The 27,517-nt window shown below is 42.7% G+C and overlaps 1 protein-coding gene across 3 annotated transcripts in view; it reads left to right on the top strand.

The window, feature by feature from the left end:
* Nucleotides 1-27,517, top strand: part of prkar2aa (protein kinase, cAMP-dependent, regulatory, type II, alpha A) — a 331,945-nt gene that overhangs the window by 220,486 nt on the left and 83,942 nt on the right. For all 3 annotated transcript variants that reach the window (XM_041191726.1, XM_041191724.1, XM_041191723.1), the window contains one exon: nucleotides 6,664-6,747. In XM_041191726.1, coding sequence (XP_041047660.1) covers nucleotides 6,664-6,747 — 84 coding nt within the window. The remainder of the gene's footprint in view (nucleotides 1-6,663; nucleotides 6,748-27,517) is intronic.

Here is a 27,517-nt window from a genome sequence, read left to right as displayed (position 1 = left end):
TCCATGCACGGTGTTTGTGCTTTCAGCATGGCCCTCTCCTGCACAGATCTGATCTCTCGCAGCTTTGGGGTCCCACCCCAGACTTGTATAGTTCACTGACATTGTTGGGCCCTCTTCTCCTGAAAGAAGAGAGAAGGGGTGATTAAAGTGGATCATTGAAGTGTTGTGCTTGGAGACTTTTGCAATTTAATTCAGCACTCGATGTGCAGCATCCTCCATGCATTGAGGTAGGTTGGAGTAAGAGGTGCAGTAGGTGAACTATTATGTTGCTGTGTTAACTGGCAAAGCTGTATGAGCTGCTGCATTATGTTTGTTTAAAAAAGTCAGTGACTTTCAGGGGTGAGTAGCAAAAGACTGGTGCAGCGGGTTGTTCGGAAGATAGTAGTGGCAGCATTGGCTTTGGACAGTGGACACAGCAAAAGCTGTTGATTACACTAAGGAAATGCAGTTAATGGGCCAAGTCTCACAGGGCAATAATGTTTCAACCATCAGTTACACCAACAGTGCAAAGGTCAGAGTTCTCCTTCAGCGGTCAATCCAATTTGTATCCAGGGGCACATTTGTGAAGAATGCGGTTAACTGTTCTTTTATTAGGCACAGGACAGAAAGTACCCGCCTTAGTACCTGATCAGTACCTGACCACTTCTGGAACCCGTTTGTGACTCGAACTGCACCAGGAATCCATCCAGTATAAAAAGATGGTGCAAAAAGGGCCTTGAGGTGCACTCGCGTTTAGGAGGTTGAGAAATGGCCTGACTCGCATTTTCCCGCCCTTCCATGAAAATGTCCCTGTCCTATCATTACACATATTGTTCTGAATTTACCTTTCCATTATCTTAGCTATCTATACCATGAAGATCTCTCGGGCACTCTTCAATCCAGGCTTAAAAGTCCAAGTTCCCCTGGTTTTTCCTCAGAGTTTTGACACTAGGCATTGATCTTGTGGCTCTCTGATGTACTGTGTATCACTCTCGAGTGTCTCATTTGTGTCTGTGTGACCAGGACTGAAGGTAGTTATAGCCAGGAGGTGATCGTGCCAGAGCCCTATACAGTTTGGACCCAATTTCATCTGACTTGCATTCTCTTAGCTTAAATGCTGCTGCTGAGTTGAGTCAGTCGAGACTCTGAAGGTATCTTTGCATAATCCTTAATTATTTCAACACAATTCTTGTATGCCACTTCTTTCTACACTTTTTACATGGAGTTTTACTTGTCATAGCTCTGCTCACTAGTGTATTTTGCCCAACCCATTTTGCAAATTTTGCGCTGTTTTCTCCACTCCCACTGCCCTTATTAGTTTGCTATATTTTACAAATTTGGTTACTTTGTATTCTGGTTCTGAATCCACATTATAAATGTAAATTGGAAACAGTTTTTAGGGGCACCCTATTGACTGCATCCTCTGCCTCTCCTTGGCAAATCCCCTATAACAAACCTGTTACTTTTTACCCTTTAGCCAACTTCTTATTCCTGCCCTTGAATTCCCCAGGATTACTACAGCTTTAAGTTAAATTAACAGCCTTTCTTTGGGACTTTGCTGAATGTATTTTGAAAGTCTTGGGATGCCATGTCAGACATTACCCTTCGGGTGTTGGTCTGAGGAGAATTTGAGGAGGATGGTCAGGCAAGATCTTCCCCTTCTGTCTGTTGACTGCAGTTTACTAAGTTATTGGGTGTACAGATACTTAGTTTACTTATCATCAGTTCCTTTATTTTGTACAAACAGGAATCAAGACTAAAGGATCAATGAATGCTTGAGTCTGTTCTATTCCCCATGTATATGTGTACCTGCCCAATGTTTAATGGCTTCCTTGTATTAATTGCCAGAACCCCTCAAGTATCTTTGCTGGTCCCTATTAGCACTGAGAAGTGATTATGATTTGTTTGTTTTACCACCTGTAGAACATTTATGTCAAAGTCATTCATTTTACTTGAGTTTACCTCTGGAAGGGGTATGTTGTCACATGTGACTACACAAAGGCAAGAATTAGGTTATTTACTATTTAGTGTTTACCCCCTCCTCTCCATTCAGGTGTTTTGGAGTACTAATTTTTTACTCTTGTTTTACCTCCACAGCTGGGCCTTTTTTTTTTTGTAGACTGTTTGCGCCTTTGAAAACTTCATCTTGTAGCGACCGTAAGACGTAGGAGCAGAAGTAGGCCATTTGCCCCATTGAGTCAGCTCCACCATTCAATGAGATCATGGCTGATCTGATAATCCTCAACTCCACTTTCCTGCCCTTTTCCCCATTACCCTTGATTCCCTTACTGATTAAAAATCTGCCTATCTCAATCTTGAATATATTTAACGAACCAGCCTCCACGGCCCTCTGCGATAAAGAATTCCACACATTCACTACCCTCTGAGAGAAGAAATTCCTCCTCATCTCTTGTCTTAAGCGGGTGGCCCCTTACTCTGAGATTATGCCCTCTGGTCCTAGACCCTCCCACAAGGGGAAACAAACTCTCAGCATCTTCACTTCAAGCTCTCATCTATCCTGTCAAGCCTCCTAAGAATCTTATATGTTTCGCCTCTCATTCTTATAAACTCCAATGAGGACAGGCTCCACCTACTCAATCTCTCTTGATAAGAAAATCCCTCCACACCCGGGATCAGCCTAGTGAACCTTCTCTGGACTGCCTCCAATGCCGGTATATCTTTCTTTAGATAAGGGGATCAAAACTGTTCACAGTATTCTAGGTGTGGTTTAACTAGTGCCTTGTATAGTTTTAGCAAGACTTCCCTATTTTAAACCCCATTCCCTTTGAAATAAAGACCAACATTCCATTTGCCTTCTCTATTACTTGCTGAACTTGTATGCTAGACTTTTGTGATTTGTGCACGAGGACCCCAAAATCCCCCTGTGCTGCAGCTTTCTGCAGTCTTTCTCCATTTAAATAATATTCAGCTCCTCTCTTCTTCCTGCCAAAGTGTATAACCTCACATTTTCCCAGATTATATTCCATCTGCCAAGTTTTTGCCCATCCATTTAACCTGTCTATATTCCTCTGTAGACTTTGTGCCATCCTCACCACCAGCCTGCCCAACTGTTTTTGTGTCATTTGCAAACTTGGCGATAGTACATTCATTTCCCTCATCCAAGTCATTAGTATGTATTGTAAATAATTGTGACCCCAGCACTGATCCCTGTGGCACTTCACTAGTTGCAGGTTCCCATCCTGAAAATGCCCCCCTTACCCCAACTCTCTGTCTTCTATTAGTTAGCCAATCCTCTATCTGTGCTAATATACTACCCCCAAACATCATGGGCTCTTATTAAGTAGCCTTATATGTGGTACCTTTTTGAATGCCTTTTGGAAAGCCAAATATATTACATCTACTGATTCCCCTTTATCTATCCCGCTTGTTACCTCCTCAAAGAATTCTAATAAATTTGTCAGGCATGATTTCCCCTTCTTGAAGCTATGCTGATTCTGCTTGATCATATTATGCATTTCTAAATGTTCTGCTATTACATCCTTTATAATAGACTCTAACATTTTCCCAATGACAGATGTTCAGCTTATTTTCCTAAATGTCTGTCATTGTTCATCAATCATCTTTTATGCTAAACTACTTTCCCAGTCCACTCCAGCCAACTCTGCCCTCATTCCTCTGTAATTACCCTTATTTAAGTTTAACACAGTTGTTTCCGACCCGAGTTTCTCACTCTCAAACTGAATGCTGAATTCTACCATATTATGGTCACTTTTTCCCTAGGGGATCTTTTACTCTGAGATCATTTATTAAACCTGCTTCATTGCACATTACCAAACCCAAAATAACCTGATCCCTGGTTGGATCCATAACATATTGCTCTAGGAAACTGTCCCAAATACACTTTTATGAATTCTTGCTTGTGGCTACCTCTGCCAATTTGATTTTCCCAATCTACATGAAAATTAAAATCACCCATGATTAATGTACTGCCTTTTTTACATGCCCTCAGTTTCTCCTGAGTTATTCTTTGTCCTACAGTAGCTACTGTTAAGGGGCCTATAGACTACTCCCACCCGTGTCGTCCTCCCCATATTATTTTTTATCTCCACCCATATGGATTCTACACCTTCCAATCCAAAATAGCTGAATAAATGAAAAACTAGATATTGTGCTAATTCATATCACTTCACCATTTTTCACCTGTGCTCCAGTATGTATTTGACCAACTTGGGATGTTGTTATTGCTTTGCTTTGTTCCAGAAAGTTGAAGCCCTAAATTCAGATTTGCACCTTGGCTTTAGCATTAACCCTGAACTTTTTAAAAAAATTTTTTAAAGAAAATCATGCTTTGCTTTCTGATAATTCTAAGTTGTGCATGATCAAGAATGAACATCAAGCTGCCTGTTAGTAAAAAAGGACAGTTGATCACTTATGACACTACTTATGCTATAAGACATTAGCCCTGAACTTATAGGGTAAAGCAATTTGTTAGTTGTAAAATGTTTTGAGGTTGTATGGTGCTGTAGAAATGAAAATTCCATTGTTCTCTTTTACCTTTCTCATTTATGCATCCGTATTTCCCGTCTTTGTGGAGACAAAGTTCCGTCTTCACACAGAGGACTCCCTTCATCGTGTTGTGACGTGCTATAACCATGCTAAATGTAATAGATTCAGAGTAGATGTGGTAACACAAGGCTGGGCATCCATGAGGCTGAGGGCCTTCAATAGCAGAATTGTACTCCTCCTTAATCTGTAACCTGATGGTCTGGCATATCCCTTAAGTTACCATTATCATCAAGCCAGGAGACCAAACGGGTTCAATGAGCAGTTTGGAAGGGCATAGCAGGAGCAGCACCAGGCATACTTAAAATGGGGTGCCAACCTGGTGAAGCTATAACACAGGGTTGCATATATGCTAAACAGTGCTATAGACAGAGCTAAGTGATCCCACAGCCAACAGATCAAGTCAAAGCTCTGCAGTCCTATCACATTCAGTTGTGAATTATGATGGACAGTTAAAAAAACTGATGGGAAGAAGAGGCTCCGTGAACATTCTTTCCTCATGATGGTGAAGCCCAGCACATGAGTGCTAAAGACAAGGCTGTGAACTATTTGCAATGATCCTCAGCTAGAATTGCTGAGTCAGTGATTCATCTTGACCTCCACCTGAGGTGCCCACTATCTTAGAAGCCAGTCTTGAACTAATTTGATTAACTCCGTGAAGAGTGCACTGGATATGCAAAAGATATGGCACCAGACAATTTGCGTAGTAGACTTTAAACTCCATAACTAGCTAAACCACTAAGCAACCTGTTCCAGTACATTTATAAATTGCAACCAATAAAGTAGAAAATTACCTCACTATGCCCTGTACACAAATAAGCACGGATAAGTCCAATCCGGCCAATGAATGCCGTATTAGTTTACTGTCAGTGAAGTGATGGAAAGTGTTGTTGACAGTATTATTAAATGACATACTCTCAAATAATCTGCTTATTGATGCTTATTGGTGGGTTCCACTGGGACTACTTGGCATCAGAGCTCAGTATAGCCTTAGTTCAAACATGGACAAAAGAGCCAAATTCCAAAGGTGATGTGAGAGTGATTGTCATTGATGTCAAGGTACCATATGACTGAATGTGGCATGAAGATGTCCTAGTAAAATTGAAGATCATGGGAATTGGAAACAACCCCTACTAGCTGGTGTCATAACCAGCACAAAAGAAGGTGGTTGTGGCTGTTGGAGGCCAATCATCTCAGCCCAGGACATTGCAGAAGGAGTCCTTCAGACAATGTCCTTGGCCCAACCATCTTCAGCTGCTTTAGCTATGATCGTCCTCCATAATAAAGTTAGAAGTGGGAATGTTTAATGAAGATTGCACAGTGTTCAATTCCATTTGCAACACATAATCAAATCGAGCTGTCTGTGCCCACATGCTGCAATATCTGGATAACATTCAGCCTTAGGCTAATGTTTGATGCGATTGTTACTTTCCACTTAAGTGCTAGGCAATGATCATCACCAATAAGCGAGAACCTAACCGTCTCCCGTTGACAATCAACAGCATTACCAATACCAAATGCCCTACCATCATCATCCAAAGAGTCACCTTGACCAGAAACTTAACTAAGTCAGCCACATAAATACTTTGATTACAAGAGCAGGTTGAGGCTGGGTGTTCTGGGATGTGTGATTCTCTCTTCCTGACTCCCCAAATCCTTTCTATCACCTACAAAGCGCAAGTCAGTGTAATAGAATATTCTCCACTTGCCTGGATAAGGGAAGCTCTAACAACGCTCGGAATTCAACGCTATTAAAGTTTGATTGACACCCCATCTGAAATATTCACTCCCAGCTATCGGTGGACAGAGTACCTCATACGAAATGCACTGCAACAACTCGCCAAGGCTTCTTTGACAGCGCTTATCAAACCTGCAATGACTACCATCTAGAAGGGCAAGGGTAGTAGTGCATGGGAACAGCACCATCTGCAAGTTCCCTCCCAAGTCACACACTTGGAAATATATCACCATTCCATCATTTGGTCAAAATGCTGGAACACTCTGTAACAACCCTGTGGGAGCACCTTCAACACATGGACTTCAGCACCTCAAGGCAACAAGGAATGGGTAATAAATGCTGGCCTTGCCACTAATACCCACAAATGGACTGACAAAAATAAGTTTATTACTTGCTTAAAAGCATTCCTCCTTCTGTTTCAGGTCGTTTACCCAAAGACAGATGATCAACGAGCTAGATTACAGGAAGCCTGTAAGGATATTCTTCTGTTCAAAAATCTTGACCAGGTAAGTTACCATAATTTATCATGCTTACATGGTGTTTTGTGATGGTCTGAGCTCTTGAGTAAATCTCAGCTATTGAACGATATGTAATTTTGGGGGTATTTGAGATATTTTTGTGTGCTTCACTTTGGATGGGCTGATTATACCACATACTGTATGGAGACCAGGAGCTGAGATACCTGAGCTTGTCTCAGGACTTAGCTACTAAAGCATTCTCCCCAAATATACTTATCTTAATATGTTAGATATAATTTGAGGCACCTCAATGATGGGGATAAGGGGCTGTAGATTGGTTAAGTGGTTGAGCAAGAAGGCGACAGATGGAGTATAACATGGGGAAGTGTGAAATTATCCATCTTGGCAGGAAAAAAAGGAAATGTAGAATTTTTTAGAAAGTGAGTGAGGGATTTTGGGCACCGCAGGCATTTATTGCTCACCCCTAGTTACCTGACATTACCGTCAGGTAATGCTGAGCCTTGCAGAACTGTTGCTATGCCCTCTTGTGATTTTTGCGAGAAAGCGTGCACACATAGATGTCTGGTGATCTGGATCAGCTTGTGATACCTACTCTGCTATGGCCAACTCACCTGTCAACACTTAATGTCCCCATATTGCACCAGAATTCAGAACTATATTTATTATCAGAAATGCTTGTCTGTAAATGTTCCTTTGAATTGCATCAACATTTTTCTATACAAGTGCATGTAATGTTGTATAAATTGTACTTAGCAAAGCTAAAAGCTATATTTAAATAAGTATGTGAAACTAAAATAATGTTTGTAATTTGACTACTTGAGTGAAAAGAGAAAAATGCTGTACCTGGTATAGGGAAAGGAACCACTGCATCAGAGTCTGTTTCTTTCCTACCCCTCCATTTCCACAAACAGTTACTTATACACTGACTTCGCTAGTCTGGAATGCTTGTGACTAAGGTACTTATGGATTTTGTAATTTTCAGGAGTATAGGATAATGTTAGAATGCCTAACCACAAATGTGTAAACGTGTACCTGTGACATTAAACAGTGACAAAACATTATAAAGCACGAAGAAAAATTGTTTTATTATCCAAACACTATCTTCCATGTTTCTAAAGTACTGTACTAAAATGCCAATTGGCATGCCCTCGGCCTTTCTCCTATACTAGGAGGAGGACATGAAGGAGTATAGATTGAAGGCTCCATCACAGAGGGTATCCTACCCACAAATACTTACTTACCAGGGGCTACAGACCAGAAATTTTTTTGATTGTCAATGCTTCACTTCTGCCAGATGCTGCTTGGGAAACATGCCAACCACTACTTAAAGAACAGCTGCCCACTAATCATATGAAGTAGTTTTGCCTCTACCACATAATGTCACCACTGCCTTAATTTCTGGGCAATTAAATTCTCCCAAGCAACATAAGATGATCTTTGCCATGTTAGACAGCTAGTTGACTCTCATGACATGCAGAAGGTCACAACTCTTTCCAGGAGAGTTCCCCAGTTGGACCAGATAAATAAATAAATAAAAAAGCACCAGATACTGAGTGGAAAAATTTAACTTTACCTTCCTGACAGAATCTGGGAGGATAGGCCCCTTGGTTACTTACTATCAACCAGAAATTCATCTTCATAATCACACCAAATTCCATACATAAAATTACTCCTCACGTTAGTAATTACTAGATGTACTATCAGAATCCAACTGTAGTGTGGGAAAATGCAAGGGCACAGTTGAACCACAGGTTGCAATGCCACAAGTGGCGAGTCCAGGAGCTGTGGGGCCTGCTTAAAAATATTCTGGACAACTGGTGTTTTTGGATTTTGGAGTTCTGGACTCGAGAGGTCACAGTGTATTGTAATATAACTTCAAGATTTCTCTTACCTTCATAGTCATTCTTGCTGAACTTGTTTAGTGTTCTCGGTGATGGCTAAGCACCATACCAGTATGCTTACATGAAACCACAGGAGGTGGATGCGGGAGGGTGCACTGGTTGGGGAGGTGTTGTGGTGGTAAGGATTTTGTCTGATTAAGCTAGTGGTGGTGATGATTTTTCTTTAGCTGCCATTACAACTGCCCTCATAGAATTATGACAGGGGACAATTTTATCAGGCAGGGGGAAGCTTCTGAAAGTAATTCTGTTCTATAAACAGGTGCATGATGGCCTATAAACATAAGCCGTTGAAATGTTATAAAAAATGCCAGAAACAAGTCCAGCATTCACTTTTAAGACTGAAAAGAAATAAATCTGCTGGAATTGCATGTTGTTTGGTTGGGAAAATGAGACCCCACTATGTTTAAAACTGACTGACTACAAGTGTAATCATTTTGATTATTCAGAAGATATCGTTTGTAATCTTAGTTATGAATGATTAAGATCTAGTTCTAATTTTTGTTTGTGTTGGTCACAAAGTGCTAGCATTAAATTGCAGTTACTTTCCAGAAGAGAAGCAACATCTAGTAATTACTAACATGAGGAGTAATTTTATGTATGTAATTTGGTGTGATTATGAAGATGAATTTCTGGTTGATTAATAATTAACGTTTGCTATATCATCCCTTGGGTTGTGATGTACATTCTGACCAAAATTATAGTGACACTGTAATTTCCTGTTAGGAAATCACTATCTTTGTTGAGAAGCATATAAAAAATTAAATCAGTTGTCTATTTTAGAGATAATCAGTTGTCTCACTGCATACATTGGTATCATTTATTCAACTTGGAATATAAATGTAGTTTAGATAAATGTTTTAATGTACTGGTAGTTTAATGTTATAAATACCTGTTTGCAGTTTCAGCTGTATGATAGTAAATGTGCTGTTTTGAGGCAGTGAAAACACTAAGCTGCTAACAATCTGAAGAAAGCAAAATAATTTTAATTATATAGTTTCTCTCTTGCTCTATACCCTTTAAGCCCCATCCCTTTCAAGAATTGATGCTTTGGTAGTTCATTGTTAAACACCCTCTGGTACCTAACCCAAGTGTTCAGTTTGTCCCTCTATATACTGGAGCTCGTCCAAAGTTTTGCTGCCAGTATCCAACTCTCACCAAGGCCGGTTCATTGTACATCCCTGTACATGCTGACCTGTATTGGCTCCTGGTCTAACAGTGCCTCGCTTTTAAAATGTCATCCTAGTTTTCAAATCTCTTCAAGGCCTGATCCTTCCCTACCTTGATCACTTCTTCCAATGCTACAGCTTTGAGCTCTCTGCGCTGTTCCAATTCTGGCCTCTTGGCATCCCCCAATTTTAATCGCTGCACCATTGGTCTCCATGCCTTGAGCTCTCCAGCCCTTAAGCCCAGGAATTTCCTTCCTGCCTTTCTCTACCACTCCCTTAAGACATTCCTTAAAACCTGTCTCTTTGATTTAAACCTTTGGTTACCTGTCCTAATATCTTCACGTGGCTGGGTGTCAAATGTTGTTTGTTTCTATAAACGTCTTGGGTTGGTTCACTATGTTACAATTGCTATATAACTTCAAGTTGTTGCTGCCAGCAGTAATTATGGATGGGCTAGTAAACCATTGAATGTCATCAGAACTAAATCTGTTCCTGTTCATGTGTGCACCATTTCTGGGGATTGCTGAGAACGGGCATCTCAGCCAAACTGCAAAACCTCTTTAACTGTTTTGACTGAGATTGGCTAATTCAGCACAGATTGGCAATTGAAATTTTGATCAACTTGGTAAGCATGACCCAGAGCTCCGTCGCTTGCCACTGCAACACTCCACCCTGCTCTCATGCCCACATGTCTGTCCTTGGCCTGTTGCAACGTTCCAGTGAAGCTCAACGCAAACTGGAGGAACAGCACCTCATCTTCCAACTAGGCACTTTACAGCCTTTCGGACTGAATATTGAGTTCAACAACTTTAGATCATGAACTCTCTCCTCCATCCTCACCCCCTTTCCGATCCCCCTTTTTTCCAATAATTTATATAGATTTTTCTTTTCCTAACTATTTCCATTATTTTAAAATTTATTTCCATCCATTGTTTTATCTCTACCTTTTAGCCTATTTCAATCCCTTCCTCCCACCCCACCCCCACTAGGGTTATCTGTACCTTGCTCATCCTGCTTTCTACCCTTAATGTCACCTATTAGCACATTTCTTAGCTAATATCACCACCTTCAACACCTTTTTGTCCTTTTGTCAGACATCTTTTGGCATCTCCACCTTTCACTGGCCCTCTATCCAGCTCTACCTGTCTCCCCCACCCCCAAACCAGCTTATATTTCACCTCTCTTCGATTTTTCCTTAGTTCTGTTGAAGAGTCATACAGACTCAACATTAACTGTTCCTCTCTGCAGAAGCTGTCAGACCTGCTGAGTTTTTCCAGGTACTTTTATTTTTGTTTTTGTTTTGGATTTCCAGCATCTGCAGTTTTTTGCTTTTATATTAATGAGAGTATTATGTTAATTAATGTCACTTATTCTTTTGTGTGGACTCCTTCAACAATGTGAACTCCCATCGTCTTCACTGACATCCAACAGCACAAAATAATGATTCAGTGTCACTTTACACGTGTTTTAATGACTTCTACCAGAAATTGGAATATGCAAAATGCTCCCTTTTAGCTAAAGATTTCATAAAACATTTGTAATTTGAAGAAAAAGATTAAACATTTCTTTGAAATTTTGTGCAGTAAGTGAACAAAAAGTAGACTTGACTTTGTAGCAGGAAGGAACTACTGATCCCTAATTCACCTAAACCTCTTTTTGCACCGTTAACATCAGCAAACAAGTTGATGTGACTGCTGTGTGGAATTTAACAAAACCTATTTAGAAAAAGATTGCTACTCCTGATTTGTCCTGCTTTTACTTTGAGCACAGATCTTGCTTTGCACATTTCAACTGGAAATAAAAGTGAGAATAGTATTTACAGAAAGCATTGGTTCAAATTTTATCAGCACACTTGATTCCTACAATCCATGTGGTACTGGGACTTAAGGCCATGCATTGTTTTGCAGGCTTTACAAGAGGGATCAAGTCTGTTGTGTGGATAAAGGTAATATGCCAGCATTGAGGAGGACATTTACGTTCGGAGCAAACTTAAAAAAAAAAAGTTAACTTTTGGCTTTTAATGGATTGATAAAACTTATCCTTGAGCAGGCCAGAAAGAGGTATTTCTTTACTCTTTATCACACCACTGAGTTATGAAAGCACAAAGACTAAAACATCTCAGTAGCAGTGAGGTAAATGACTAGTTTTGGTGCATTAGTTCTGGCAGTTTTGTTAGTCAGAGTTTGGCAGATCTCCATTCTTCAGATAATGTTAGGATATTGAATACCTAATTGGGCAGGTGGCTTATTCAAAAGATGGTACATCTGACAGTGCTGCACTTTGTGTACTTTGTGAGAGACCTGAATCCAGAATCTTCTGACCCAGAGAGCATTTGTTTGCTTACCTGTTTAGACAAGGTGGTTCCCAGTTTGCCCGAGTGCTCATTCACCTGGTTGCTTATTTATCAAACCCAGGTGTTCCTCCTGGGCCCATCTGCTCTGAGGCTCCACCTTGAGTACTTCTCACCTTGGCCTGCTTACCCCATACCCTCCAAGTGCTTCCTGGCATGTGTGAAATGCTTTTTCTCATTCAGTTGCCTGAGTATTACCCAGTCTGCTGTGAAGTGAAAGAGGAAAGTGAATGTAACAACCTTTAAATTTTATGTTAGTGTTAACACATGAGGTATTCCAAGATATATAAGAGTATTCATAAGAAGAATGGAATTCTAAGCCAGAGAAGGGTGAATGGAGGCTCTGATTAAAAGATGCTTTTTAAAGGATGTTAGAAAAAAACACGTAATGAGGCTTGGCTGGGAGCCCAGATATCCATTAGCTTGTTGAAGCACCTGATCCTCAGGGGAAACATTGCTTGATTGACAGCTCAGGCCCTCTGATCAATAGTGTCAATTTCATAATGTTTCTTTACACAAGGTAAAGAGGTTTCAAGTACTTAAAATTTCAGCTACTGATACTTTAAAGGACCCGGACAATCGACACTTCTATTGGGCAGTAGTAAAAAGGAGTTTTTCTTTTAAAAGAAGCTGGAAAATTATCATGGCTTTTTTTTAAAAAACTTTTTTCTACACGCCATACTGTCATTATAGGGATCATTGGTTCCAGACAGTATATAGTACATGAATGTGCATGCAAGTGCCATAGCTTGGCATGTGGCTATAGGGGGTGGGTAGGGGGCATACCTTGGCATGGAGGTATGAGGGGACATAGGAGTTGCTTGGGGACTTACCTTGGGATGGAGGTTCATGAGGGGCCACAGTAGGTGGATGGGGCATGCCTTGGCATGGGGGGCTTGAGGGGCCATAGGGGTGGGTGGGGCCATACCTTGGCATAGGGGCTATAGTGGGTAGGTGGGTGCATACCTTGGCATGGGAACATGAGGGCCATAGGAGGTGGGTAGAAGGGAATGGCTGGGCATGGGGAGTGCGTGGGGTGGAATTGAGGGAGTGTGAGGGATGAAGGCAGGAGGGCCTTTCTCCTTTTATAATTAGGAGGAATTCGGACTGTACTGAGGCACTCCTCTTAAATAGCCTGACCTGAATGCAGTCTGCACTCCTCCCCCCCCCCCCCACAAACAAACGAATGAAAACCTTACCTTTGAGGGCACTTTCTCCTGAGGCAGGTGGGCCGAGTGGGAATTTTCTCCTCTTGCTATCCACATCTAGGATGAAAATCCAGTCTCAACATTTCATTTTGAGATGACTTTTCACCAGAAGGTTTCAGTGGTGATTGTGTTGAAGTGGTAATGATGACGGGCAGTGTTACTGAGAAAGAATTAAGTGCTTTTGGTGAGTAAAGGTTTGGAGCTTGGAGCTCCACTCAGCTTTGAACAGGTTGTAAAGCTTTTACACGATCTGTTTTACCCTGGCTGAGGGGAATGGAATTGGTGCCTGGAGAAATGTATCTAGCAGGCACCAAGAACAATTGCTTTGGTCCTCCAATGTTTACCTGAAGTAAGTTGTGGCTTATCTATGACTTGCTGTCAGACAGGCAAACAACCTAGCCTTCCCAGTGCACTTACCCACAGAACCCAAACCACAGCCACTTCAGGTTCCAGCAATATCATATTCTGTCCTTCAGCATTACTTCTAGGCAGAACGGGGCCTCGGTTTAACATTTCATCCAAAAGTCAGCGCTTCTGACAGTAACGTACAAGTTTCCATCAAGGATCATGTGCTCAGCTGAATGGAATTTAGGAGTGAGTGCTACTGCTGAGCAAAGGTTGACTTTTAGAAGACAGTAGCTACAGCATGAGTTGACAATAATGACAAATAGTTGGACAGAGTGACAAAGATAACCCAATAAAACAGGCCATGAAGGATTGAAATGAGAAGGAAGCAGAAAGGCAGTTATAGGAAGAAGTAACATTATTCAACATTGCAATGAAGGGAATTATATAAGTTGCGTGTTAAATGGTATCACTCTACTGTCATTATAAATGTCTTGTTTCCAACTTTTCCAAGAGTTGCTCAGTGGGAAATCTGCATAATTCTCTTTTTCTCTTGCTCTTTCTGCTTAGATCATGTGTTCAATCTCTAAAGATATAATCTGTCTTGTGTGTCAGTTTTGCAATTGACATTGGTACAATTATTTGCATCTGAAATATAATCCAGTTATGATAGATACTTCTGACTGATACAGTGTTCCTCTAAGTGAGCTCAATAATTCACCACTAGTTCTATTTACCTGAGCTTACCTATTTCAACTGCTTGTCCGGAGGGAACCCTTGAAAAGTGCTCTCAGTGGACGTACCAAGTTAATATGATTTAGTTTCTGCAACTAAGCATCAGAGTCTTGCTCTAAGCCACAGACTACCTGCTGGCAACCTAAAAAGATTTGCTAAACGAAATACAGGCTAAATTCACACCTGATTAAGGTCATTTGGTTGTTTTGTTGAGATGTTGGGATTTAGGGTGTAATGCCGTTGAACCATATCGTCAGTGTAGTACTCAAGTAACTCCCCAATGGCCTTTGTAGTATATATCTTTTATCCTTAGCTGCACTGTCATCACATCATGCTCAATGAGAATAAATAAAGATGAGGCCAACAACAATTGTCTTATTTTAATCCTTAACTGAATTGACGACTTAAGCAGTTATTTCTCTTGGTATTGTACTAACGCTTCAGCCAAAGGTAAACATAGGCCCGGTAGTTACATCTTGTACAGTACTTGTTATAAACTTGCATTAAGGGCAATCATAATGCTCAAGGAAAGTTGCAATAAAACAGTCTGAACTGGGGCATGATGATGATGTGTATAACAGAAGTTAATTGACCCATTAACTTATTTGCTGTGCATCAACTCCACATATTTTGGTTCTAGGTTGAGATCATTGTGCAGTGTTAAATTGCCATATTCAGACAATCTTAATTTAATTATGGCAGTTTAAACCCATAAAATTTCTTCTGTAGTCATTGTAAATGCTTCTGAATTCTTGCAGTCACCTCAATCTTTAAGCAAATAAATTTACATTTAAAGCATTAATGTATTAGTGCTACATGAAAAGCTGTGATTTAATTTAATAAGTTTCACTTTGTTTCACTGAGTAATCTTCACTGCTTTCCTAAGTGGTTTGTCTGGCTTTTTCTTTCCAAAGTTGACAGCCTCTTTGTTATAGCCATCACTCAAAATGCTTAAATACAGCCATTGTAGTCCTTGTGCCCTCAGCATAATTGTGGTGGTTATAAGTGCTAGAAACTGCTGTCATGTTGCTCTGGTTTTAATCTTGTTGAAAATGACAAGCAAGCAACATTTTTCTGTTATAGATGATGAATGCGGCATGGAAAAATTATCATCACCAGTACTAGTCTTGTGTGGCTTTTGGATGGTACTTATTCCTAATTTGAGCTGGGTTTGTTCTTCTATCAGTTTTCCTCTTTCTTTTCCATTTTACCTCCTGTTTGGACTAACCCACCAGAGGTGGCAGCACAGTAGTATACAGTCAGGAGGGAGTTGCTCTGGAAGTCCTGAACATTGACTCCGGACCCCATAGTCTCATGGCATCAGATGAAACATGGAAGAAGAAACGTCCTGCCAGTTACCACCTATCACTCTCCTTCAGGTGATGAATCAGTACACCTGCATGTTGACATCACTTGGAAGAAGTATTATGGGTAACAAGCTGTAAGCCTATTAACCAGGGGTTCTTACTACCCTCTAAGGCCCTCACTACGTATTTGGTATCAACAACAACAACAAACTATGGATACTTTTTCCACTTTGTGGAAAGCCTTTATTCACCCACTAAGTTATAGTATATACTTACAACACCAATTACTTAGTAAGACCCACGTGCAGGAATTCGTCCTTGGGTGGTTGGTCCGCTGAATGATTTCCTCCACATGACTATTTTTGCAATAATGTACTTTATTCATAAAATATCTGAAAGAACATTACAAGACATTTCAAAATGGCCATCGCAAAAGGTGCAATCATATTCAAGTTTTCCACATACATCATATCACACCTGAGTTGCTTCAATACAATCAAGGCACATTACAGACATTTAGTAATGGTCATAACAGACAGTGCAATGGTATTTAAGTTGTCTACATAGATCATGTTGCACTCTTGAGGCGCTTCAATACATTTGTGATACCTGTAATATTCACTGCATACATTCAATGTAAGTCATACAGTCCACAAGGTCTGTGCAATTCCTAGCCCCTTGGTGCACTACAGCTGAAAGGTCTTAGACTGCGACCTTTCCCATTGCGCCTTGGCGGTGGCTGCCCCAAGCTTTAGTGCATCCCTCAGCATATAGAATGTGCCAGCCTCCAACACTTGGTCAGGGACGACTCATTGCACTGGAAGACCAACAAGTTTTGGGCAGACCAAACAGCGTCTTTCACCGAGTTGATGCTCCCCCAGCTGCAGTTGACATTTGTCTCAGTATGTGTCCCTGGGAACAACCTGTAGAGCACAGAGCCCTGTGTCACAGGACTGCTTGGGATGAATCGCGACAAAAACCATTGCATCTCTCTCCAGACCTTCTTTCAAAGGCACATTCCACAAGGCAGTAAATAACAGCCTCTTCCCCACCACAGCCACCTCGGGGGTAATGTGCTTGTAGGAAGGATCTGATGGGGAGGGCCTTTCTCATCACCAGCTAAGCTACATCTTGGTGCTTGTTAGAAAGTTCTGACGATGAGGCATTCTGCCAAATGACTTTGACAGTCTGCTCGGGGAACAATCCAGCAGGATCCACCATCTCCTTTTCCCGTAGGGCCTCTAGGACGTTACGTACCGACCACTGCCTGATGGACTTGGATCATCACCATTAGCACCTTCTTCATGGCTCTGCAGAAAGAGAGGAGAAAAAAAACACATCCTGTTCTGTGAGCAGATTTGGTCACAGGTATATTATAATTATGTACAATTGAATTTAATGGTACATGAAATTAGGATCCCATCTGGGCCTCCTTTCCCAGTTTCTCCTTCTCAGGGTCTGTATTGGCTTTCTCTGTCTTGGGGATGATGTCTCCCGAGACACCTCAATGTTAGGATCTCCAGGTCTCACCTGGAAAAAGTGTTCTAAAGTCCAAGTGTCAACATCTGGGGTGTCGTTTATGGGAGCGTCATCTATGATTACCTCTCAAGTGGGATTGGCTCTTCATCACAAGCCCACATGATTGGATCACAGAATCGCAGAGATGTCATTTTGACAGAACTGTTTGACTCTGGTCCCATGTTTGTGGCCCGGTAAAGTTTCATCTGATGAATGTGAATCCAATTAACTTGCTTCGGCAGCTGGGTTGCAGCCACCATAGGGCGTCCACTTTGTCCACTATAGAGTATGATCCTTAATAGAGTGGGTCAAACACTCCCACTCTAGCATAATTTCAGACTATGACCTCATCCCCAGACTCCATTCCTGTGGTTTCAGTGGCTCCAGGATCAAGTGGTTACGCCAGTGACTGTGACCTATAGTTATTGCGGCGATGCGATATAGGGAACGCAATGTCTGCCACAATTTGATTGTAAATTTATCTTTGGCTGCTTGCCTCGGTAAGAATGGGCACCAGTGTATGCAGCGGCATTCTCATCTGACGCCCAGTGACCAGTTCATGGGGGTAATAACCCATCCCTTTGGATTTTGTACCTCTGATACCCATGAGTATCAGTGGGAGGACCCTTTCCCAATTTTGGTCCTGAGCGAGGAGATCGTTATGCATAGTATAAAAAAGAGAAACCTGTGTAAAGGAGATGAGATTATGTGTAAGGCGAAGGCATTCTGAGACCTAACAAGTGTGAAAAACCTCCAGCTTCTATGCATCAAACTGCTGTCCAGACCCAGGCAAAGCACATAATACCCTGGACAGGGATAATCACAATGAGCTTTCTTAGCTTTGTTTCCTGTGTTGAAATCCATCTTGTTTTACTGTTGCCTTACAGAGGTGTAACTGCGAGCTAGATTAATTAGGAGATTTAGGAGTTATTATAGTAGTAATTTGTAGACCTATATGTGTGTTTTAAAAACCTTTTTCTTCTATTAATAAATGTTTAATTTAGCTTTGTAAAAAAACCTCTAAGTCTTGGTGGGCTCATTACTATCCAAGGCACACATTTGGAAAGTACAAATTGCAAACTATGGCAGCTGTTTCATGCTTCCCTGTGGGATTTGAGCAATTCAGCATTTACCATCTGCTGTGCCATAATACCCTAATAGTATTAAAGTAGCCTGCATTACCCGTCCTGTGAAGTGGCTGCCCTGATATGACTCCACCATCTGCGGTAGCCCCCATTGAGAAAACATCTCCCTAAGTAGGATCTTGGCAGTCCACAATGCAGTGGCTGCCTTACAGGGAAAAGATTCCACCCACTTCGTGAAATTGTCCACAAGATCAAGACAGAGCTTGTTACCTTTCTTTGTGGCAGGTAGGGGCCCAATGAAGTCAATCTAGGGACACTACCAGGGTTCCTCTACGTGCCTAGTATTACCCATAGAAACCTTGCGATGGTGGTGATCAGGATTATTCATTCTACATATCAAACTTTACAGTGACTATCAACATCCTGGCAAATTCTGGGCCATGAAGCCACAGACTTGATCTGTTTCCAGGTTGTCTCAGGGCCAGGATGACCCGCTCCTGAACTCCTGTGAGCTAGACTTATAATCTCCTGACGATATCCCTCGGTGACAACCCACTGATCATCTTTAACTAACATCCTTTCCCTTAGCTGGATGTCTGGGGCCCCGAAGGGTCCTTCCACTGAGAATTGTGTAGTTTGGCTTGGATAACTGCCCTCAGAACTACAATCTTCATCTGTAACTCTTTCAAGTCGGGTGCAAGTGGGATCTCAGCAGGTGTACTGGGAGTAACTGCCATTACTACTCCTGACTGGTAAGGGTCTCAAGGTGTCCCTTCAACAGCTCCCCTTTTGGCTAGTTCATCTGCTGCCTTATTCCCCTCCCACCCAGGCGCGCTTTTGGAATGAGCCTTAACCTTGTGGATGTAATATTCACCATCACCTTTCGCAACCACTTCAGCAAAGACGCATCGACCAGGGGTCGACTGTCTGCCGACGTGAAACCCCTACAGTTCCAAATTGCCAAAAAGTCAATCATTGCATTGCAAATAAACATTGAGTTGGAGCAGACTATATCGGGGGTAGGAAATTCCTGAGGGTGGGTAACCACATAGGTGACAGCAGCCAGTTCAACCTGTTGGGTGCTGAGCTGGGTCCGCATTTTATAGTCAACTTAACGCCTTGGAGGGGGTGATAGATCCCATGACCCATCTTCCATTCTCCTTGTTCCATAAAATTAGACCCATCCACTTAAACGTCTCTCCCTTTGGGATGTTCCCTGCTTGGCCCCCACTTTAGTCACCCAGACTGTCTCTACAGTGCAGATGTGGGGCTACCTTGGATAGCTGAGGTTAGCTGCCAGTGAGGCTGTGGCAGTGCCTTGATCTTTATGGTGGTGCTCTGCGACAAAAATCTCCACCTGGCCACTCGTACACTGGAGACTGTCCCGTCTTTGATGCACCCTTCCAGTAATAGTCTGGTGGGGGTGTGATGGGTGGTGAGTGTCACTACCTGAGTGCCTGTATAAACAGCGAAATGTTTTGCTGCCCAGAAAGCAACTAGCAGATGGTGCTCACTCGCTTAGTATTCTTTCTATACTTCTGTGAGGACTCTGGATGCATATGCTACTGGCCGCTAGAGGCTGTGTACTTCCTGCATCGAAACTACGCTTAGGCTGGTGTCGTTGGTATCCACTTCCAGGGTGAATTCCCTTGTTGGGTCCACCATACCTAGTGCAGGGACTGACTGTAAATCTCCCTTCAATTGAACAAAAGCCTCCTCACACTGCAGTGTCCATTCCCAGTCTACTCCTTTCTTAAGGTTAACAGTGGCACTGATTTCCCACCATAATCTTCAATGAATTCCCTACAATACCCGGTGAGGCCTAAAAAGGCCTCGGAGGGCTGGCACTGATACAGGGTGGCTAAGTGCCTCTATGGTTTTCCGTCTCCCCTGGTCTTTGGCCCATTCCCCTGGCCTGATTGTCAAGCCTAGAAATTGGACTTCCTGTGTTCTATCTGTGCTTTCTTGGGGTTTATTTTAAAATCTGCCTCTTAACAAAACCAGCAGTTCTGTAAGGAGTTCCTTATGGTCCCCTTTGGTCTCTGTGAACAGGAGCAAATCATCCACATATGGATGAGGGTTAGCAGGGCATCAGCTGTGCACTGGTGGAAAATGGAGGGGCTGTTATGGAAGCCCTGGAGTAAACATGTTCAGGTATACTGCTGAATCTTAAGGTGAAAGCAAATTTGTGCTGGTCCTCCTTCCTTACTGGGATAGACCACAATCCATTTGATATATCTAGGACAGTAAAAATCTGGGCGTTGACCAGGATAGCAGCAATCGAGTCTGCTGCTGTGGCAACCATGGGTGCACAAGCTGGGATATTCTTAATCAAGACCTGATAGTCTACTGTCATCCTCCATGACCCATCTGGTTTCTTCACAGGCCAAATGGGGGAATTGACATGGGTGGCTATCGGTCGGAGGACTCCCTGTTCCACTCGGGTTCCCACCGCTTTCTCTAGGTCATCCTCTGCCTCTTTTGGGTAGGTGAATTGTATCTGGTGTTGTACCATAGCTTCCGCATCTACCTGCGCCTCCATCCTAGTCACAATCATGTTTATGGGTGGTGAACGAGGCCTTCTGTCTCCCAATTAAACCTTTATAATCAGAAGGGGTATGCTGTATCAGGGCATCAGGGTCATACGATCTCAATGAGACAATGAGCCACCTTTTCCAGCTTCTCCCCAGGTTGACCACAACCCCATCCACTCCTACTACCCCTCTCCACAAGCAATTATTTGCCATATCTACTGCCAACTGGCGGTGGAGCATCCAATCTGCTCCCAAAATTCCTATTCCTGTGTCTGACCACTTGGCCAGGATATAGGTCCATTTAGTGGTTAGGGGTCCAAAAGACCATAAGATATAGGAGCAGAAATTAGGCCATTCAGCCCATCGAGTCTGGTCTGCCATTCAGTCATGGCTGATAAGTTTCTCAACCCCATTCTCTCGCCTTCTCCCTGTAACCGACCCACTTGGATACCTTGGATACCGCTCCAGTTGCTGAGTCACCTGGGAAACTCACTAGTGTGTAGAGGTCTCTACTGGACCACGGGAATTTTAGGGGGCAAGAAGACTAGGTGACTGTGTGGGAAATTCCTGTATCTACCAGGTGCAGACCCTCCTCCCCTTCCACCCAAATGTCCACACAGGGTACTCATCATATTTGAGTGGACATGGGCTGGTCGTGGCCTCATCAGTTCTGATCCCCCTCAAGCATGCTGGCATCATTCCTCACCAAGCACACCTTGCCCTCTAGCTGTCTCCTTCCTAGAACTGCCGATTGTTTTTCCATGTCCTCCCAGGATGGAGCTGTGGATACTTTATTAAGAGCCTTCCTTGCCTGATCAGGCTTTGACCCTCCCTTTTGGCAAGCGGGTTTCCTATATTCCTATTTTAAGTGCCCCTTACACCCACAGTTCTAACACTTGGGAGCTGACCTTTTTCCCTGCCTCTCTCTTGATACCAGTATTTCTGGCTATTCCCTTTTATCTCATTTACTCCCCACCTTTAGAGATTTCCCCATTACTTGCCTTTTCTCCCTGTCTCCTTTGAAATCTAAGAGTAATTTTCCTTAGGACTCCTGCCTCTATTATTATCAGCATCTGGGTCAAAGTCCTCAAAGGCTGCATGCAGATAGGTTAGAGAGTGGGCTAAAAGGGTCTGCAACCAGTGATTCAAGGTGCCAGCCTGTAAGTATGCCCCGTCTTGAGCGGCACCCCCATGGGCCTGATCGTACACTGCGCAAAGCCAGTTGGCGAACATCGCCGGTGACTCTGTAGGTTTCTGATGAGTACTGTCAAACAACTTAAATAGGTCCTCTTCGGTCAGTCCCATGGCTGGTTTGACTTGTTTTCATCTGATCCCATGTCCCTTGTCCCGCCTTAGCCTCATGCGACAGAATTGTATAAATAGAGGGAGCCAAGGTAAAAAGGAGCCTTTCTCCACATCATCCAAACTACGAAGCCCGGTCATCAGGTCAATTTCCTGGAAATGACTGTACAGCCTCTCCCTGGTTGGAGTTTCTTCAAGCTCCGGCCATTTTTTGTCGTTGCTTGGCTGAATAGGGAATACCAAATTTGTGATTGAGAGCCCCCTGTTACTAATTGGGACCTGTGGTTTGAAATAGCACCTGGAGCATTGGTGCCACCCTCTCTGGCCTTCTTTCCCTGGATAACCAGAATGTTGCCCATCTAGCATAGGTGTAGTTTTGCCCTACTCAGCATCCTCTTTGTCTATAGTTTCTCCTACCCTTAGCATGCAAATGACACCCCGATGCTGCTGCAATCTTGTTTCCTGCACCGTAGTACATCGCTGACAGTGTGTGTGGTCAGCAAGCCTTTTCCTTTCATGCTGCTGAACCCTGGAGGCTGCTCTGATATTATCTCCCTCTCAGCACTCTCCACCCACGTTCTTTGCTCTCTCTCTTTCTCAGACCAGAGTTTGCACTGCTAATGATTATGGACACACTAACTCCCTAGGTATTGTGTCTCACTGGCCCATCTCTCCACTTCTCTATCCTGATCCTCTCTCACTTTATCTTTCCTCCCTCTCCTGCTTAACTGTTCCATGGTTCTGCTCCCTATGGCTGATCTTTCCTCTTTTTCTTTTCTCAGTTTAATCAGTTCTGCTTCCATTTCATGGCACTACCTTTGATATGCCATCAACCAGACTGCCTTTACTAACCATTGTTTACGTGTGGATCCCTGTGTCCACTTATCAACTTCTACTAGGGAATCATCTTCCAGAGTCATCCTAACCCACCCTTCAGGGATTAACTACCCCATAGTTGGTTTTGTCATTTCTCTACCTTTCGGGGTTCCAGCTCATGGTCCACAATGTATTTTGTGTAGCAGACTTCTGTGTCCATCTCCAAGAGTGGCTGAGTAACATCACTACGACTGAATCCTGAAGGGCCTAGCTGCCAAACTGAGCCTGTGGCTGGTGATGAGGGAAAAACCTACTTGACCCGTCCTCACCAATCTACCCGTTGCAGGTTAGAAACATAGAAAATAGGAGCAGGAGTAGGTCATTTGGCCCTTTGAGCTTGCGCCGCCATTCGACATGATCACGGCAGATCCTCTATCTCAACACTGTACCCCTGTGCTCTCCCCATATCCCTTGATGCCAATGTCAATGACAGTATTGGTAGGAGTATCCAATGCACAGCCCTTGGTCTCTCTTTTCGCTGAGGATGCCGTCCATCATGTTGTGTGAAATTACCATAGCGTTAAATGGGATTGATTCAGAACAGATCTAGCAACTCAAAACTGGGCATCCATGAGGGGTTGTGGACTATCAGCAGCAGCAGCATTGTATTCGACCACAGTCTGTAACCTCAATGCTTGGCATATTTTATAATCTACTGTTACCATCTAAGTAAGGGAATCAACCCTGATTCAATGAGGAGTGCAAGAGAGCATGCCAAGAGTAGCACCAGGCATACCTAAAAATGAGGTGCATACCGATGAACCTACAGTACAGGGTTACGTGCATGCCAAACAGCAGAAGCAGCGTGTGATAAACAGAGCAAGTGACCCCACAATCAGCAGTTAAGATCACAGCTCTGTAGTTCTGCCACATTCAATAGTGAAAGGTGGTGGACAATTAAACAACTAATAGGAGGAGGAAGCTCCACAAATATCCCTACACTCAATGATGGGGGAGTCCAGCACATTAGTGCAAAAGGCAAGGCCGAAACATTCAGCCAGAAGTGCGAAGTAGGTGATCCATCTCTGCCTGCACCTGAGGTCCCCAGTATCATAGATGTCAGCCTTCAGCCAGTTCGATTCACTCCTCATGATGCCAAAAAATGGCTAAAGGCACAGGATACAGTAAAATGTATGGGCCCTGACAATATGTGGGCAGCTGTTGCATTTTGAATATAATAAAAGGATCATTACATTGTGGAAGCTTTTTATGGATACAAGAAAAAGCTGAGCTTACAATTACTATTTAGTATTATTACTTTTTAACATCATTTACAAGGCTAACATTGGCTAACTTCTGCAAATGAGTTAACAGAGAATCTTTATGCTGTGTTCACGATTTTGTGCTAATTTTAGGAAGGTGACTGGTTAAAGGCCAGGCAACAATTTTTTCCCCCTCAGTTTGTGACCTTTTTGATTACAAATATCGTATAAAGTTGTTTGTTTAAAATTCAAAGTAAGGTCAAAAGGTCATGTATTAATGTAATGCAGCTGATGAATGCTGTTTGCTTGGAATATCATTGAATAAGTAGAAATTTGGCAATTTGTAGTCATCCTTATGCAATGGTTGCTTGGTGGAACTAGGGACAGATGGGGGAGGTGCTGAAACAAGCAGATCTAAGAGGAGATTGGCCAAACTTGCTGTCGGGACCCTCCTGCTCTAGGGAGGGTTTGTTGGGGGGTGAAAATGAACCAATCATGGACTGTTGCTATCAGAGAAAGGAACCAATATTGGACAGTTGCTATCAGAGAAATGAGCCAATCAGCAAGTGTGTGCAAGGTGGGAAGCAGCGACCTATTTTAACACGATGTTCGTCACAGACAAGGATGGATTGGCCACCCGATCCTGTCTGTTTCTCGGGGAAACCAAGCAACTAAAGCATGGGGTGAGTGGTCACTGTATAGGTATTATTGAACTGTCTGTAACAGAAATCAAATAATAAAGTGCAGTTGTTTTGGTTGAAGTCATGAGATTTGGGTGATTAGAGTAGACCTCCGAACCCAGGTGGGTATGTATAGCCTAAAAGTAGTATTGAAGACTTGAGCTCCAGAACTAGCTATGATACAAAAAAAAGTGATTAGAAAACCATGGAGCTGACTGTTTGCGCCTGTTTTTAAAAATGATTCGTGGATGTCTTTCTTTTATACTGGGATCTACATTGTGGACTTGACTTTATCTTGCACCCATGCACCATTCTTGCTGGCAAAGGGAAGTTAAAGTGAAGGCCGGATTCCCGAATGCTGTATTTTTTTTTATTCGTTCATGGGATTTGACTGCGACTGACTAGGGCAGCATTTGTTGCCCATTCCCAGTTGTCCTTGAGAAGGTGGTGATGAGCTTCCTTTTTGAACCATTGCAGTCAATGTGGTGTAGGTACCCCCGCAATGCTGTAGGAAGCAAGTTCCAGGTTTTTGACTCTGCGATAGTGAAGGAATGGTGATATATTCTAAGACAGGATGGTGTGTGGCTTAGAGGGGAACTTGCAGGTGATGGTGCTCCTGTGTGTTTATTGCCTTTGTCCTTCGAGGTGGTAGAGGTTGTGCATTTGGAAGGTGGCGTCGAAGAAGTCTTGGGGAGTTGCTACAGTGCATCTTGTTGATGGTATGCACTACTGCCATTGTGCACCAGTGGTGGAGGGAGTGAATGTTTACATTGTGGATGAGGTGCCAATCAAGCAGGCTGTGCTGTCCTGGATGGTACTGCACTTCTTGAGTATTATTGGAGCTGTACTCATCCCGTGAAGTATTCCATTACACTCTTGACATGCCTTATGGACAGGCTTTGGGGAGTCAGGAGGTGTCCCTCACCACAAAGTTCCCAGCCTCTGACTTGCTTTTGTGTCCATTGTATTTAATTGGTTGGTCCAGTTTAGTTTCTGGTCAATGGTAACTTCCCAGGATGTTGATGGTGGGGCGTTCAGTGATAGTAATGATGTTGAACTTCAGGGGAGATGGTTAGATTCTGTCTTGTGAGAGAAGGTCATTGGCTGGAACTTGTATGTTGGGAATGTCACTCGCCACTTATCAGCCCAAGCCTCACTGCTGTGCGGGACTTCCTGTATGCAAGCATGGACTGCTTCGATATCTGAGGAGTCTTGGATAGTACTGAAGGCTGCAATCATCGCTAAACATGTTATTGCTAAGTAAGTCCCACTTTATAGCTCTGTCGAAGACACCTTCCATCACTTTGATGATCAAAAAGAGTCTGATGGGGCAGTAATTGGTAAGATTGGATTTGTCCTGCTTTTTACGGACACAGTTGTGTAAAAAATTGCTCAGGTATGTCAGGTAAATGCCAATGTTGTAGCTGCACTGGAACAGCTTGGGATTTTGTCATGGGCCATAGTCTTCGCTGTATCCTGTGTCTCCAGCCTTTCCTTGATAGGACATGAATATTCTAGAGATTGAACAAAACAAATGCCAACATCTTTTAGGGGGTTCAATATTCTAAATGTAAACATATTTTTTCACTCTGCTGCTTGCAGTTTCTATGAAAATTTGCACTGAAGTGTATCATCACCAAAAATGGAATACTTGATTGTTGATTACCAGGTTGACTGTAGATCAGTTTAACAGTACAGTCGTACTAGACACTTGAAAACATATTATGAGACATATTCCTTCAGTGCCTCTAATGTTAGTTTTAGCTGTGTGGAGGAGGGGGGATAGTGTATTGTTAGGCGTGTACTTGAAATTAAATTTATGCATTGAGTAGGTTGAAAATCCATGTGTGCTGAAAATGTGAACTAAAAAGAGAAAATGCTAGAATAGCAGTGTTGCTCAGCACTTGAAGGGGGAAAAAGAAGCCAGAAAAAAGAAAAAGCAAATGTTTTAAATGAAAACTGCTGTTGCTGTGCATTTTTTCCAAGTATATTTGTGAGAAACAAGTGTAAATTTGAATATCAGCAAAGCTGGTGTTCCAATTAGTTTGTACAACTGAAAGGAATGGGTATGGGGATCAGGCGGTAAAAAGGAATTGAGGGGCAAAATAGCCATGTTCTTCATGAATGGCAGAGCAGGCTTGAGGGACCGTATAGCCTATTCCTGCTCTTATTTCTCATGTTATAGAAAAAGTTAATTTCATCAGGAATCTCTCACCATAAGATCGCTGCACATGTACCAGCTCCCAACTCTCAAAATTGCCAATCTTGCAGTGGAGGAGAAGGAAAATGCTTCAAATGCGCTCTGAAGCAGTCTTTGAAATGCAGCAGTATTGACATTAATGATTGGACGGAGCTTGCTACCAGTTGTTCAGAATGGCGATAACTTGGCCATCAATCTGCACCACGCTTTGAGTCACAACACCTTAATGATGAGGCAGAGTGTGAGCAGAGAAAGAAAGGAAAGAAAGCAAATCCTGCACTCTGGACCTCACTACTTCGTGGGACATCCTGCCCCATGTGCCCAAAGATCTGCAGGTTGAGAACCTGAAGACCCATGGCAGAAACTTGTGACCCTGAGTAACCATCAC

This window comes from Carcharodon carcharias, chromosome 7 (genome assembly GCF_017639515.1).
Source record: "Carcharodon carcharias isolate sCarCar2 chromosome 7, sCarCar2.pri, whole genome shotgun sequence".
Taxonomy (NCBI): domain Eukaryota; kingdom Metazoa; phylum Chordata; class Chondrichthyes; order Lamniformes; family Lamnidae; genus Carcharodon; species Carcharodon carcharias.
This window is presented reverse-complemented; position numbering and strand designations above follow the sequence as displayed.